Raw genomic sequence first — 16,939 nt, 5'->3', positions numbered from 1 at the left:
CAAAAAATGGACTTGGGAAGACGTTGGCAAGTTGGGTGGCTATCTCTACCTATGTCGCTCGAAATGTGGGATTTTAAACTGGTGGGTGGACTGAGATCTTGGCCAAGTTATGGTATTTTAGAGGTCTCGCCTACAATCTCATCTCGAGACCTCACAAAAGCAAGATCTCACTAGATCTTGTACATGACCACAAACTCATGCCTAGTGCAAGTAAAGGATATCCTAGTAACTTGACATTAAGCTCATTTGATGAGGGTTAACAAGATGAACCTAGGGGTGGCAATTCATGGACTGAACCAAACCAGCTCGATTTGAGGCCAATTGGACGAGGGTAAGGCTGTGGGATTAAAAACCTTTGGGTTTCATTCTCGTTCGGTCCAACTCATTAGTGGTTTGTTAGCGGAACCGAATGGACTGAACCACTCGCTGAATCGAATCATTATAAAACCTCACCCCTTATACTTGATTTAATTGCCCTAAGATTTTTACACTTTTACCATTTAACTCTCTCTCTCTCATTTGGAAGGGGGTGTCAATGGGTTGGTCCAGGTTGGTTTCAACTGAAAGCACCCAACTCAAGCATGGAACATGGGCAAAATTGTGGGTTCGGTACAGTTTAGGTTAAAGGATTGAATTTGGGTTGGATGGTTTTGAGACCCTTACCAACCCGCTAGCAAATCATTTCAGCCTATTTCAAATTAAAAATTATATTTGGACCTTCCATCTTGGGCTTAAGGATGACAGATAAAAATGACTATGTATAATTAAATCCCATGAGCCAAACCAACGTAGCAAAACACTGTATCCAATAATAAGAATAAATCTACAATAATTAATAACAAAGCTTGAAATCCAATAACCCAAAAGAGAGTTTGCATGATTTAAATTAAATCTAGGATCACCAAATGAGGGCCCAAGGGGTTTACCAGCACCCTATGGCCCTACCAGCAACCCCAGAAAATTCGTCCAAGTATAGGGGTAATTTGGTAATTTTTTGCTCATTTTTGTCTTGTTTAGACATGGGCCCCATTGAGTCCAATTTGTTGTCTTGACCCTAGATCTATTTTTGTTTTCTTATTTGAGTTCATATTTTGCAAGTCATTGAAGAGTTCTTGTTTGTGTTCAATTCTTGGTTTGTGAGGAGTCTAGTAGAATTGTCCCTAGTACTTGTAAGCATGGTGGGAGATCTTGCCGAGATCTTGCGAGATATCTCGGTTTTTTCATAAATCGAGACTAGATCAAGGCGAGATCTGCGAAATGGGATATCTCGCTCGAGATCTCGCCATCTCTCCCCAAATCTCGACATATCTCGCTGGATTTCTCAATTTTTGCCCAATTTTTTGCGGATTTCAACCAAAGTTTCACTTGCAACTACTCTTAGCACATCTACAACATCAAAGGAAGCTCAATCATCCTTTACTTGTCTTATGAACTTATGCGTTAATTACTTATATAGAACTTCTAGCGGTTGTATACTTTTATCATTCTATTCTCAAAAGTCAAGATTGTAATACTCATATGAATGTTATCTTGATGACATTTAAGTTATTTGATGTATTTGATACACTTGATTTTCATTTATATGCCTTAATGGTTTTATATTACATGTTATATAACCTTGCATTCTCTAATCCTACAACATTTCAGTTTCACACTATGGGTAGACTTAGAAATCATACTTAGGTTGTTTTCTCACAAATCCAAGGCCACTAGTGTGTTCAAAAGGCCTTAAATAGGCTAAATACCAAGTTTTAGCCCAACTGGGACCCTAAAACCCACCAAGATGGCTACCGAGTTGATGCCCAAAAAATGGCATATCTCGACTGAGATCTCGCCGAGATGGTCGAGATCTCGGTTTTTCATGGTAGGGAGATCTCGCTCTCGAGCGAGATCTCCTACCATGCTTGTAAGGAACTAACATCTATGCTTAGAATTTGAATTTGGAGTCCTCTAGAGTAGTTCCTTATGCAAGTTGAAGTCCAAGCCAATTGTTAGATTGAGTTAATTGGTTAGGTAGTTAGAGTACTCATGGGATTTCCAATTTTGAGGTCCTTTCATGATTTCTTTTTAGAGGCTATAAATAAAGCCTCCAAACTCTACAGTAGAACATTGGAATTAGTTAATAAGATCTAGAATCCGGAGGCAAGCTAAGTTGTGGGTCTCTAGGGAGGGCCATGGAGGATTCATGAGAGTATCTTCAAGTACAGCCACCTTAGTTACAGCCATAGCAGTCCTGATCCATCCCCAAGTAAGTACAGCCAGACATGTAAATGGATAGTCAAAATCCGCCTTTGAATTTGCATTCGCATTAGTTTAAGGGTGTTCGAATCCAAAAATTTTCTTACCAAAAAAATATTCATATCCTTCGGGTAAGCAACCGGATTTGAATAATTGCTTATCGGTTCGGATAATATCCGGATAAAAATTTCTCCGATTAGAGTGAAGTATTAAGCACTTCTTCTCCAAAAAAGGCTGATAATCGGATTCGGAAACCTATAATTGGTAATCAAAAAATTAGAAATCGAACATAAAATTTTTTTTTAAAATGACAAGTAGCAATCAGTAATCAGATAGTTTATCATGTCGGATTATTATCAATATCAAATAAAATTCCATTTTGAATTCGGACACCTTCTGTAAATTTCCATGGGATATTAGATCAGATTCGGATAACAATTTTGTTTATCAGATTCAAATTCGGATAGTGGTGTATCCTAGCCAAATCTGATCCATGGTTGTCAAGGCAACAAGGCAATGCTAGGTGATAGAGGGCAACGAAAACCAAGGAGGCCGCTTAGGCGCCCCTAGGCAGATGTTTTAGCAACTATGATCTGATCTCTTTACAAGTAAATACAGCACATTGCTCAGTCCTCTACAGCAGTTCTCCCTCTCCCTTAGCAACCACAGACTTCCCCACCCCTTCTTCCCTGTAGCAGCAGCAAACCCCATTCCCTCTACTCTTCTCTTCTATTAGCTTCCTCCCAATAAGTTTGATTCTCATCTCTCTTCCCTCCCCTTCCATCAATCTATTTCCTTTCTGATTGTTAGAATTTCAACTCCTGTAATCAGCCTAGTGACTCAAAGGAAATTCAGAATTAGAAAGAAGAATAGAAGAAGACTAAAGAAGAAGAGATGAAAACGGGAGAGAGCTTGCATATATGTTTGGCTCTCCCCTAATACTTTATTTATAATGTATAATCAAGTCTTAGTTTAGGAAAGTTTCATAAACTGAGTAACAGCAAAAAGGAAAATTACATATTGCATAGAATGTCCCGCATCTATTAAAAAGAAAACTACCTTCGGGAGATTTCTTGTCAACCAAGCAATAAGAAAATTAGAAAGTAACCAAAATAGAAAGTAATTAAAATAGATAGTCACCAAAACAAAAACCCTCATTTTTCAAAACTTAGGCACCAAGACTGCTTCTCCAAAATAGAGACTTGTGCGGATTGTGCACCAAGGCTACAATTCTCAACACTCGCCCTCAAGTTGGAGTATACACAAAGAAATTCCATCTTGAACACTAAGAATAAACTTGAAATGCAACACCAGTCTTGAACCGTGTAGCAATAGCAGATGCCGATAAACACTAAGAAAACTTCACCCATGAGATAATCAACATCAATTTGAAAAAGAAAAGAAAAAAAACCTTTATTTCTTCATATCGAATGAACCATCCAATAATGAAAGCAATCGGCGATATTGAAGACGAACAAAATCCATAAGTATTGCAGCATCAAAGGCACTATCCAAATAACGTTAGTAGTGGGGGGATCTCCACACTAACAGATAAAAATTGTAGCTCCAAAGTCCACACATAACCTTTTGCAAGAAGGCAAAGTAACAAACAACAAAGGTATGGGTAGGTAAAAGGCAATATAGGTTACTGTGGACCAAGTAGGTAACGTAGTATGGGATACAACGGACCAAGTTGGTAGATTAAGGAAGTATAGGTTACCACAGACTAAGTAGTAGGTAAAATGACATAGGTTACTACAAACCAAGTAGGTAGATTAAGGAAGTATAGGTTACCATAGACCAAGTAGCAGGTAAAATGATATAGGTTACTACGAACCAAGTAGGTAGATAAAGGTAGTATTGGTTACTATCATCTAAGTAGATAGACAAAAGGCTCCATTCTCCCCCTCACATATAGCATTACACGTGGACAAATAATGACATCCAATAATGTAAGTCAGCAGCATCGGTAGGCATAACTGTAGTTGATTTTGATAAATAGGACTGCAGTAGCGTCGGTAGCCGTTAAGGTATACTTGAAAACCTAATAATGTAAATCAGCAGCATAGTAAATCACACCAGCAGAGCAAGTTATTATTCACCAAATAAGCCGAAAAGGGCAACAATAAATCAAACCCAGCAGACCAGGTCCGTTTTGCACCAAAGCAACGGAAAAGAAGTGGGCAGAATAGTTGTCATAACAACGCCAGTAAAAAAATGACCCTAACATTACCATAAAGAGGCAACAAAAGTGTAAAATATAGAATCCAAAATTTGGTTAAGGTTAACAACACAATACCAGAGATTTCATTACAACTTCAGATCCAAAACTAATGGAATTTTAAAGAATATTCATACATAAGACAGCACAAGAGAAAGACAAAAAGAAAAGAAAGAACCAACAACAGCTTGCTATTCTGGATTCGTAGTAGTGGTTATATCAGGTACTAAGATCACTTCATGAATTGTGAAGAAGGATCTAATATTTCATTAATGTAGCAAGTGGTGGTTGCACACTAGGTAGAAAGAAAGAAAAAAAACAAAGAATATTGAGAGAGAGAAAGCAGTCCCTAGGCTGACTCAACCCGCTCTCATACCATGTTAGAATTTCAGCACTTGTAATATGCCTCGGGACAGAAAGGAAATTCAGAAAGAAAAAGACGAATAGAAGAAGACTGAAGAAGAAGAGATGAAGAAGGGAGAGAGCTTGCATGTATGTTTGGCTCTCCCCTCGTACTTTATTTATAATGTAAAATCAAGTCTTAGTTTAGGAAAGTTTCCTAAACTGAGTTACAGCAAAGAGGAAAATTACATATTACATAGAATCTACCAAATCTACTAAAAATGAAACTATCCTAGTGAGATATCTTGTCAACCAAGCAATAAGAAATTAGAACGTAACCAAAATAGAAGATAACTAAAATAGAAATCCAGATTTTTCAAAATTTGTGCACCAAGACAGCTTCTCCAAAGTAAAAACTTGTGCAACTTGTACACCAAGGCTGCTGCAATTCTCAACACTGACCATTAGAAACATGAGTCCATCTCCTTCTCAAAAATCCATAAACTTAACCCTGAATTGCTGCAATTCAAACCTGACACTCCCTTACATCAGTATAGCATAACCTTACCATCAAACCTCAACATCCTACCATACCCTAACCCTAATTTGACCTAAAAACTAGAACTACACTACCACCATTCCTCTTAAACAACCTACTAAGGCCTTTTGGAGAAACTGATTAAAAGAGTCTTTTAAAGCCCTTTTGCCTCTAATGCCTTGAATGTCTGTTTGGCTCTCCTGCATTTGTAAGCTTTAAACCACCCTGCATAACGCAAACATCAACAACTGGAGGATGTTTGCAATTGTAGAATCAGCAAGAAAGACCATTTCGAAGTTCAATTGCCCCCAGAGCTTAAACAAACATTCTTTTCTAATAGAATTCAATATGCAGGATCCACTAAGTGTTGCTTAACTACTTACCAATTTAAAAGCAGCAGTTTACTAAAGAACATAACAAAAAAAGTCAATCACAAAAAGATACTACGATTCCAGCTGAATAGGAACTCATTATTAATAAAAGAATCCAATTAGGTGTTAATTACTTTGCATGAGGTTCACTTGAATAACGCATCATTGCAGGAATCAGCTTTCGCGGATTTAGGTTGTTCGTGACCATCCATGACTCAACAGTCTCATATGCATCAAGCATGATAAGATCTGGAGCAAACTTGTACTGCACATACACAGCACTTTCCTTTTTAAGTATAAAAGAAAAATATGAGAAGATTAGATTGCATACCCATACCAGCCTAGCGAGAAGTACTGTCAAATCAAAATATTTGAAACAATAGAAAGAAAAAAATTTAATATCCAACTCATTCAGTATACAAAATAGTGTCGTAGTACCTGCAGATCTATGGGAACTCCAGGCTTTTGAAGCACTTCCAGAGCCTTTTTTGCTTCCCCTTGCTAAAATAATCCCAGAGGCACAGAGAAAAGTCAAAACAGTTAACTGCAAATTTGAGACTCTTTGCTAATTTTGAAAGACTAACATCAGTATTTATCACCAAACTCACATGTAACACTATAAATATGTTTTTGCTGCATTATTCACCTCATCTCTCAGACACTTACAGGCGAACTTCAACATAACTAATTAATCAATTTCAGAGACTTAATTGTAACATATCCAAGAAACGAATGGATGTGCTTTTCACGCATATAAAATACAGCTAAAACACCTTATTATGCAACACATAAGCATAAATCAGCTTGCTACAAGGATTTAAGTCCTACCTAATACAGTGATGCATATTCATCCACTCCCCTCCAACCCAGAAGATTAAAAGGCATGCAACCATAACACTTTTTTTCACCCAATTCTGTTTTTGAGCAGCATAAATCCCCGAACTCGCTGAAATGATGATGATCGGGGTTGTTTTAATGTTAGATGACCTCCTCTGACTCATAACAAGGAGAACCATAACTTTCCAGGACCTTCAGTTGCTCTCAATTTTGTATCTCACTCATGATCTCCAATTTCAGGTTTAAAAGAAGCATAGTATTGAGCCCAGTGAACAAATTTCGACAGAGATGACCAAAATCACAGTTTTTTTTCCTTCTTCCAAAACTGAGACAAAACTTAAATGGAGAGAAAAGTGCTAAGTTATGACTCGTCTCAGTTGAAAACTTGATTTCGACCTAAACAAGCCCATTCCAATAATAAAAGTACCATATCTCGATCGAGTTTTGGGAGATTTTGCATAACTCGAGCGGTACCACCAGTGGAATTTCAACCCCCCAGGCCCTTTTTTTGTGAATTTTGTTGCTTTCAAGACCTTTTTCACCCGATTTCAGTCACTCCTTTTCCTTCCATCACACCTAGTTATGCCAGTTCAGTCGTCATCATCAAGTTCCAGTCCATGACCTAACGATACATTCCGTAGGCTCTATGTCTACTTTATGATGATGAGGCCACCTATAAAAGGGCATTAACAGACTACATGGACAATTTTAGGCGTAGACTGATATGGCCTGCTTTTGTCCAGTATTCAGACTACAAAGTACTATGTGCCTTAGGGGATGGATCCACCCAGGCAGGCAGGCACTCAAGTTGGACCAGAAGCTAGGGAGATTCTTTTTGGCTATTGTATTCTTTTGTATATGTAATTTTGTACCAAACATTTAATGTAAGCAATACAATTTGCTCAATTTTACAAAGTTTGTTCTTCTCGGGACCTCTCCTGCATACTAACTCTTGAATAATAACTTTTCATTAGTTTTTCTTAGCAAAATACCGACAGCATTGTGTTCTTTATGTTTTAATAGGTAGTATCTAAGAAATCAAACCGAAATTACACCTAAAAAGCCCTAAAACTTTGCTGTCGAAACTACCAGGGACAATTTCCAGGTTTCGACTAGAATTTCGCAGGTTTCAACAGTATCAACCGAGATTTCGAACCTTGATTGATCAAAAATTGGTCGATAACTATGTTATGGTTCGAGGTCTCACGAGATCTCAGTTTGGTGAGACCTCAAGTCAAGAGTAGGTTCGAAAAAATAGGAAATCTTGGCCTAAATCTCAATGACTCATTTTGACTAGTATCTAGGGTTGGGTTCCAACTTAAATGCATGGTCTCCTCAAGTCAAGATTTTTTTTCCCAAAAAATCCTCTGTCACAACCCCAATTTTCACAGGCTTGGTGGGGCCCACATTACAGACATCCAACTAGGGCATGTGATAGTTCCTCTCAGTGTCAACATTTATAAACATTGATTCTTTCCAATTTAGCCATCCCATCATTTAAATAAGAAAATATGATAATTATGAATTTAGCAAGCATAAGCATCATTTCAAATTCCTAATTTAACACTCCAAGAATACTATTAGCATTTCAATCGAGTTCTTAAGCTGTTACTCGATCTCATGCACTTCTATTCTATTCACAAAGCAATATATCATGCACTTCCATAAATTGCACAAGTGAATGAATAAGATAGATTTTATATTAACAAGTGAATGCTACCTATTTACAAAGTGGAACCACCCACTTATAACATACATAGGTTAGTCAATATCACTAACCTGTTCCTATTCCGAATGCATCTCTTGATCCTAAATCAATTAAACTCGCCCTCTCTCATGTATTGTGAATGATCCAACTTAAAGGCATGGCCTCCTCAAGTCCAGGTTTTTAATCCAAAAACTGCCCTGGATCTTTTCCTACATTGCATCAACAATCCATCTAGCTCATCTACAACAAGTAATCAACAAGAATCAAATGATTTTGAAGCCATTCTTGACGCAAGGTGAGTTTTCTTCAACAAATTCATTTTTTTTTCAAATAAATTCTACATCAAGTACCTGGGTGTGGATTAAAAGTAACTGAAACATCTTTACTAGATCTAAACTTTTATAGAACCAAAATTGTTTTTCTATTATTAATTTGTTTTTTAATTTTGGTAATAAAAAATATATTTTGTGAGAAGTTATAATTAAATATCATGAAAAATACTTGAGTTTTGAAATTAATTGTTGTATATGCAAGGTAAGAAATATCACTGACACCAGAGGTTTCACACTCTGGCAAAACGGGCAAAACCCTGATATGTCGGCAATAGTTTGCCACCAACTAAATGGGGTTTTGCGGCTTCCGCTAATGCTTTCACTGGAGTTGCTTTTGCAAGTGTGACCATGTAAGTTTGAGAAGCAGGAAGAGCGAGAGAGAGAGAGAGAGAGAGAGAGAGAGAGAGAGAAGAGGATGCAAAGAGCGCAAGAGAGATAAGAGAGTGCAGAGAGAGAGAAAAGAGATCGCAAATAGAGGGAGAGAGTCAGAGAGATAAGAGGGTGGGTTGGGGGGAGAGAGAAAGAGAGGATGCAGAGAGCAGGAGAGAGTCAGAGAGATAAAAGGGTGTAGAGAGCTTAGAGCAGGAGAGAGATAGATCATAGAAGACGATGCAGAGAGAGAGAGAGCAGAGAGCCACATTGATGAGGTATCGCGATATTTTCAACATTTGGATTCTAAAAAACTTTCGATATTTTCAGAATTTATCGCAATATTTTAAAGGTATCGGCGATATATCTACCTTCTGGTGATAAATGACAATATTTTCGGCAATTTATCGCTGATTTTTCCTTCCTTGAGTATATATCAGACTCCATTGGAAGGCTACAAGCCCATGGAGCCAAATCTTTTTCTTTTCCCTGAATGTTTTATATGTTATTAATTTTCAGATTTAATAAATTCATTACAAAAAAATTAATTATGAAAAATTATGTGTTTTCAAATGATTCTTAAGTTATGTTGTGTTTTTTTAAAATAAAATCATGTTAAAATAGCCTACTATGTTTGTCTTTTATAACAAATATGTGTTTCTTTTATAAATAAATAATTTTATATGATTTTAATCAACCTAAAAATATAATTCCATTACTTTAATGTTTTTAGTTGTTGAATATGTTAATGTACTAGTCTAATAGGTTATACTTGAATAAAGTATTGTATGTGAATAGTTGTATATAGTTTTGTTTATGTTTTTGAATACATAGTTGTATTTGAAGACATGTATGTATGTATGTTTCTTATGTATCCGTTTAAATGGCTGAACGTGGAGCTAGAGTGGCACTAGTGCATCTGACATTGCTTGGTAACATGGTGAGGTCTTAACTTCCGACAAAACGAAGTCAAAAGTGTAAGTATTGTATGAAAGGGATACAAGGAGGTGGCCAAGTGTCTAAAGGACCATATGAAGTGCAACAAGCAATTGCTGCTAGCTTGGGAGGAGGGAGACCGAAGAGGACAGAGAAGGAAAGGCATCCGACAGAGTTTGAGGAGGCTATATTGTGGATGTGGATGAGGACTGCCTTTATGGCAAGTAGGTTCTCCTTGCATTTTGAGAATGTGAGGCAATATGAATAGGCTAAAGGAGCAGGTGCCTTTAGCTCAGCTACTCCATCTACATTTCAAAAGGGAGGTGATAGGAGGACAAAGACTAGATATGGGTAGGATCCAACATACAGGAGAGTGTCATTCCTAGATCCTATACTTTAGCAAGACCCAATCATCTTTACGGAACAAGACTACTACCAACCAACCATCCTCAAATGTTTGGTAGTAGTAGGAAAGGTCAAGTAACGAGGGCAATAAGCAAGTTCATGTTCTACAACAACCACATTGCACCTAATGTAGCCCAGGGTCCATATTATCAAGGATGATGATTGTTGTAGCTGCTAGGGCAGGTCCAAGGATAAAAGGACCCACACCAAGATCTCAGTCAAGATTTCCCTTTTTTATTATTGTGCACCATATCTCAACTCAAGGTCTCATGAAGTTGAGATCTTAGCCAAGATCTCTTAAGACCTAGAACCATGCTTAACTATTGTAGATGGGAGAAAAAACAATAAGAGAAGGAACAAAAAGAGTCATTTGATCAATCAAGTCTTAGGCACATGAACGTATTACAGTTTATAGTTTGATATCACTAAGTTATTTTAAATGTTGAGAATGCCAGACCATTAAGTCACAAAACCCACGACAACAAAGTACCTGCTTTGGTCCATCAAACCATACTCAACCACAATACTTCCTGCATAGGTTGGTAGTTCACTCATACAAGCTTATAGAGCTAACCTAAGATCATACTAGCGTGAAGAGATTCCTGAACAGAGGCTACAGTCCACAAAGTTAATCGACTCCCAGCACAAACCCTAGGACCAACCACCCCTTGTGTAGCCAAACAGTCACCCACATCATATATCTCAGATTCTCAATGATATTGCAAATGAAAATGGAATTGCAGCTCGCACAAGCAACATGCATGAAATTAACAAAGATTCTCATGAATCTCATCTCCATCAGCACCTGATTAGGATTTGTAGGGGGTTAAGTAAATTCTTCAACTTTAAGTTCTACTAAAGCTAAACATTTTAAGTAGCCACACTGCCATTAACCATGTTCCATGTCTAGGCTTATGGGACTTTTACCTTTATTTTCAGTCTCTTACAACAACATGAACACAAAAGGAATAAAAAGCTCAATGAAAGTTATCCCTTACAATTAATTGCAAAATTTGCAAGAAAAATTTATTTTTTTACCTGAATGTAATAATGAACAACTATCTCATAATGCTCCTTTAGACTAGCAAAATAAACCAGCTCATCCACTCTACCATAGCTGCAGTCAACAGAAGATGAGTCATGAATATATTGCACTAACCAGTAAAAAAAATTCTGGCAGGAAAATTAATCAACTTATAAGTATAAAACGAGTCATCACTGTTATGACTTGTGTTGTTCCATGAATGCCAAAAATTGGAGACACTACCCATAGAAGAAATTTCGGCTCAAATTGTTGAAATTTCAACCAAAATGCCTGCATTTTTTAAAACCGAAATGAAATTCCAATTATTTTAGAAAAGTTACAGGTTTCGACCGAAAGTTTGGAGATTTTGACCATTTCGTAGGTTTCGATAGAAATTTCGACCATTTCAAGTTTTCAACATTCCAACTTTTTTCCTTAGGTTTTGATGATTTATGTCCCATTTTCACCTAATTTCCACGACTCCTTTGCCTTCAAGCACCTCTTTTGCTCAACTTTTGCCTCCAAACCCCTCCTAAGCCACAACAGCAATAAAGGAAACTCTGGCAGCAATAGGATGTGAAGCATAAGCCATATCCAAATATTCCAAACTTCCCCTTTTTTTTTTGTTTTGTTCATGCCTTAAATGATCTTATATTGCCTTGAAATTTAATATATGTTTAGCCTAGGACTATGATCTATGATTTTGTTTTGTTAAACTTTTTTTTTTTTATTTACTACCATTTTTTCATTTTCTTATTTTAATAATTACTTTCTAAATTATGTATTTTTAGTTTATGTATATATGATATATGGGCTTCAACTTAATATATGTGAGACACCATCACTTGATCTAGTTGGTCATTTTATTTTGTTGACTAGTTGTATATGTAAACATTCTATCAAACAATTCATGTATGCTAATGATTCTATGCCTGTATACATTAAAGTTTGTACTTGTCAAAACCAGTCATTTGTTAGTATACTTGAATGATAAATTTTTACTGGTTTTTTTTTTTTTTTTTTGGCAAAATGCTAGTTCCATTGTGTTTATTATGCTTTAAATAGGAAAGAGGCAAGAAATCAGATAAAATGGACGTCATATAAGGCCCAAAACCTAAGGTCAAAATTTAAAAAAAAAATCATATGTTTCGACCAAAATTTCGGTCGAAACCTAAAAATTTTGGCCTTTTCTTGGGTCAAAATCCTGGTTTTGACCAAAAAAGTTTCCTTGATACTACCTTAAATAAAAGATGAGGTTTGCAGCCACGTTGCATGGCCCATGAGCAATGACAGGGTGCACACAGGCACCTAAGGGGAGGGCAAGATGGTCATTTCAATGCTCCATGTGAATGGGGATAGGGGCACTGCCGGTGCAGTGCTCTTCTCCCTTCAAATAATGAGAAAACTTATGAATAAATTAATTCAATGAATACCTCTGTACAAGGCAATGGGAAATACTTGGTCAGCAATAATGGATACTATGAACAGAACTCAACAATGTCATGATTGATGATTCATTGTAAGTAATCAGTATTGGGTTAATATCAAAGTGGTGATTATAAGAGAACAAAGAGATGCAAAATACAATACGGACGCATTTGGTAATCATCAGGAAATGTGTCGATATACTTGTGGTAAATATTGTTCATGTAAAAGATGTCTAGGTTCATTGTATCTTGCATGTCAAAAAACGGACATTATCTGATGTAGCCTCAGTTGAATGAGGGCCAGTTTCCAAGATCTTAGATGAATAAGCCGTTAAGAATGGCCAGGGTTTCTAGAGAATTGCAGCCAGATATGTTTTGGGTTTCTGTTTGGGTCAAAACAGGGATTGAAGGCAGGTTTAGAACCTAGAATAAGTTAACTAGACCTGGGGCATAGTTGATGGATGGCTGCTGGGTTAAGTCCCATTATTTTGGACTGGAGGTCTTGAGTTTCAGGGATCAAATACTTCAAGGGGTTAGGCTGCGGATGGAGGAAGGGCTGGAATTGGGTTCGAATGGGGTTGGGAAACAGAACAGAAAAGAAATGGATGGAACGGTGAAGGGGATCGCTGGCTTGCCAAATACTTGGAAGAAAAGCCCTGTGGTGAGTTGAAATGGTGATGGACAGAACTGTAGGTAGGCTGAATTCACAGCCATAGAAGAATCTTAGTTTGACTTCCCTTAGAGACCCTTCACTCGAGCACCTGCTGATAGAAACCCAATTTTAGGGTTAGGGTTAGGGTTCATAGGATGATTTCCCTAAATTGAGGGCTTGCCTAAATCTTCCAGCAATAGTTCAAAAATATTATGGCATGTCTATTGGTTTCTAAGAAAATCGTGGGAAGCTCTTAGGATTGATATGGGTTGTTCGGATACAGTCTAGATGGCAATTGTAGGGATGGACAAGGAGATAAAGTTGGGATCCTATGGGTAGTTTGGGTTTTAACAAAATCTCTATGTGCTGGTTTGAGATTCCCAAAATTACCATAGAGCTGAAATGAAAGGTTTTAGGAGTATGGGAATTGGAAAAAGCCTTGGATCAAAACTGGTGGATTCTTGAATGGATCTCGGGCAATCATTGAGTCTTTTTTGTCTTTCTTTCTTTTCAATTCGGTTCCTTCTCTTTTCCTTCTTTTTTCTATTCTTTATTTTTCTTTTTGTTTCAAAATTGATGGACCGTGGATTCTTGGATGGATCTTGGGCAATCATTGAATCTTTTTCGTCTTTCTTTCTTTTCTGTTCCCCTTGGATGGATCGTGGGCAAGATTTTTGGAATATGGGAAAAGGCTTGGCTCAAAATTGGTGGGTTTTTGGATGGATCTTAGGCAATCACTGAATCTTTTTCGTCTTTCTTTCTATTATATTCCGTTCCTTCTCTTTTCTTTCTTTTTTCCTTTCTTTATTTTTCTTTCTTGTCTCAGATCCGCCGCAAGTAAGAAAAGGGGGTGGGAGGGGTGCAATGGAGAGAAGGGAGAGAATGGGGAAGCCACAGGGTAAGCGAGAGATGGGGTAGGGGCTGGGGAGTGTCGCAGGGGGTAGGGAGGGGCTTTAGGGGCTGTCGGGGTTGGGGAGGGTGCTGTCAAGGGTGTGACTGCAAGGGGGAGGCATTTCTAGGTTTGCACAAGCACCAGGAGGGGGCAGGGGGTTGTGCGATGGGTTTGGGAAGTGGGGGATGGTTGCAGTAGAGAGAGGAGGTGGGGGGAGGGGAACAGGGCCTGCTGTACTTACCCAGGGATTAGGGTTAGATTTCAGGATCTTCTAGTTAATAAACCAGCACTGATTTAGGGTTTTTAGGGTAAACTAGGGTTCTGGTTAAGGTTTAGGATGGGCCTAGGGTTGCTGGTCTTCTGAATCCAAACAACTGTTAATGCTAAATTAGTAATTCAGATGTTGTCCAGAGGTGAGGGGGCTGGGGTATGAAGATTTTAGGGTTCTTCAAAAATTCAAAAAAATTCTGCAACTTTACTTGAAGAAGATTAAGTGCAGAAATTTTCTAACTCCAGAAACAGGGCTGCTTTGGGAAATTGGAATTAGGAATTCAGTCTAGGGTTAAGGGCGACTAAAGGGAATGAAAGGAGGGAGGAAAGGGGCTGGAGTTTGAGCCCTGCAGGGTGGGATAAGCTGCTGTATCACAGGGAGGCAGGGATGAAGGAGGAGGGCCACAGCAGCTTAGGGTGGCCAAGGTTTGGGCCGTAACTAAAGGGGAAGGCAAGGGAAGTATTTGCAATTGGGTTCCAGCTGCTCCTAAGGTCTGAAAGTGAGGGGATGGGCCTCTGAAGGCTGCGGACACAGAGAGAGGATTACGGTTTGGGGATGGGGTTTCTAACTTATGATTGAAGACTTGCAGAAATTCTGTGTTGAATGCTTGAATCAGTGAATGAAGCTTTGAAGGTTGAAGAGTAACCCACACGGCCACACAAACCCAGCCGTAGGATGTCCCTCAAGATCCCACGACTTCTCAATTCAATTTCTCAAACTCAAATTTCATTCAATAATCAAGAATGAAAAATTACATGAATAACATGGCTACTAATAGCCTCCACTGACCTTCCCAGGCTCAACTAATGAATCCTTACTAAATTGGGATCCAGTTACCCACTTAAATAGAACTCCTTTTAAGATAAAACTCCTAAGATTCAGGAACCATATCTTCACCTACTAACAAGTAACAACTCCAACTAATACCCAATTCACAACATAACTCAACATCTACAACTCCAAATTAATAAATAAAACAGAATTAGAAATCAGAAATTATTCTGAACTCAACCCTACTGACATAGACTCAATCCAAGGGGTGAAAATGAACACTTTCCCCTTGGTCAGATTCGGTCGCCCTGGTTTGGGCCCTATTCTAGATGGGCTTGGGCTCCTTCTAGGCTCATTTGGGGCTGCCTAGGGGCGGGTTACATCAGATTCCCCAAGAACAAGATGTATTGTATTTACCTGGGCCCTGGCATTGCAATTCTTCCTAGATAAGCTCTTTCAAGCTTGCTACCCCCACCCCTGGTTCTTTCATTTTTGGGTTGTTTATATGTTACTTATTTACCCCAAAAAAAAATAGTGGCAGAGTGTTCCACAACTTCTCACAAGACCTTTCTTTTAGATGCCCCCAAAACATTCCTTGCATAAATAAGCCAAGCTCAACAAGTGCAGACAATGTTAAATCATAGCCTGGCCAGCTTCTCACATTCCCCAATCTGTCTAATCCATCATGTATCTGTATGTCTCATTGGGAGACATTTAAATCCAGTCTGATCCCATCATAAAACCTACTATCAATAGAGGGGGGAAAACTATCATACTGATATGCATCATACATTAAATAATTCCAATACTTCATACACACAAACACTGTTGCTCCACATGGAACGAACTTTGCTATAAAACTGAAAAAAATTACAATATCCAACATGCAATCAAGAACACATGAAAAGAACTATGATTGTTTTGGGTATTGAAAAGAATGAAAAAATGCACAGTAAACAAATCTGAGTGAAAATGGTAAGGCTACATATAGTGATAGCACGAAGCATAGAAGTTCACCTCTCTAATAATCTCATTGTTGTTGCATCATCAAGTACATCCTTGCAGTCACTCAGGAAAGCACGGAATTCCATAATCACAGACTGGTACTCTGGATTCTGATTCCGTGAAGCTGTGTCATCCTCCAAAAGCAGTCGGTTGATCTAGAAAATCAGAACACGTAGTTCGGAAACAATTTCAGAATTGACACTTGACAGAAATCAGAACACCTCATTTACTAAATGACAATCCTGGTAATAGAAATCACCACTTAGAGGGAAAGAATTGAAGACTTCACATGCGTTAGTTGCCATCATTGTTACATTCAGTCAAATTGCTTCTTCTATTTAATTGAGGTGTAAGCCTGAGAATAAAATTTCAGTTTTTGGATAGAGGAAGATGGATTGAGAAACTAATTTTTCTCAATCCCAGTGTTACTCTACTTATTTGAGACCAAAGTTGTCGAGGCGACAAGGCAAGGCGATGCAAAAAAGGACAATGAAAACCAAGGCAATGCCTTGACAACCTTGTTTGAGACCAATGAAGTAATGAACCACACGTATTGTCAATATGAGAGAAGAGATAAGAGGGTGGATAAATTTCAGAAGA

At 38.0% G+C, this 16,939-nt stretch overlaps 1 protein-coding gene across 9 annotated transcripts in view; it reads right to left on the bottom strand.

The window, feature by feature from the left end:
- The window catches only part of LOC149025689 (vacuolar sorting protein 18-like), a 79,321-nt gene that overhangs the window by 39,721 nt on the left and 22,661 nt on the right, over positions 1-16,939 (bottom strand). For all 9 annotated transcript variants that reach the window (XM_089145888.1, XM_089145882.1, XM_089145887.1 and 6 more), the window contains 4 exons: positions 16,352-16,494; positions 11,336-11,414; positions 6,149-6,211; positions 5,845-5,975 (listed from right to left, as the gene is read on the bottom strand). In XM_089145888.1, coding sequence (XP_089002014.1) covers positions 5,845-5,975; positions 6,149-6,211; positions 11,336-11,414; positions 16,352-16,494 — 416 coding nt within the window. The remainder of the gene's footprint in view (positions 1-5,844; positions 5,976-6,148; positions 6,212-11,335; positions 11,415-16,351; positions 16,495-16,939) is intronic.

The sequence above is a fragment of the Hakea prostrata genome, chromosome 2 (genome assembly GCF_041222555.1).
Source record: "Hakea prostrata isolate BN-2017 chromosome 2, UWA_Hpros_2, whole genome shotgun sequence".
Lineage (NCBI taxonomy): Eukaryota > Viridiplantae > Streptophyta > Magnoliopsida > Proteales > Proteaceae > Hakea > Hakea prostrata.
The sequence above is the reverse complement of the archived record's forward strand: the minus strand, read 5'-3'. Positions and strand labels throughout refer to the sequence as shown.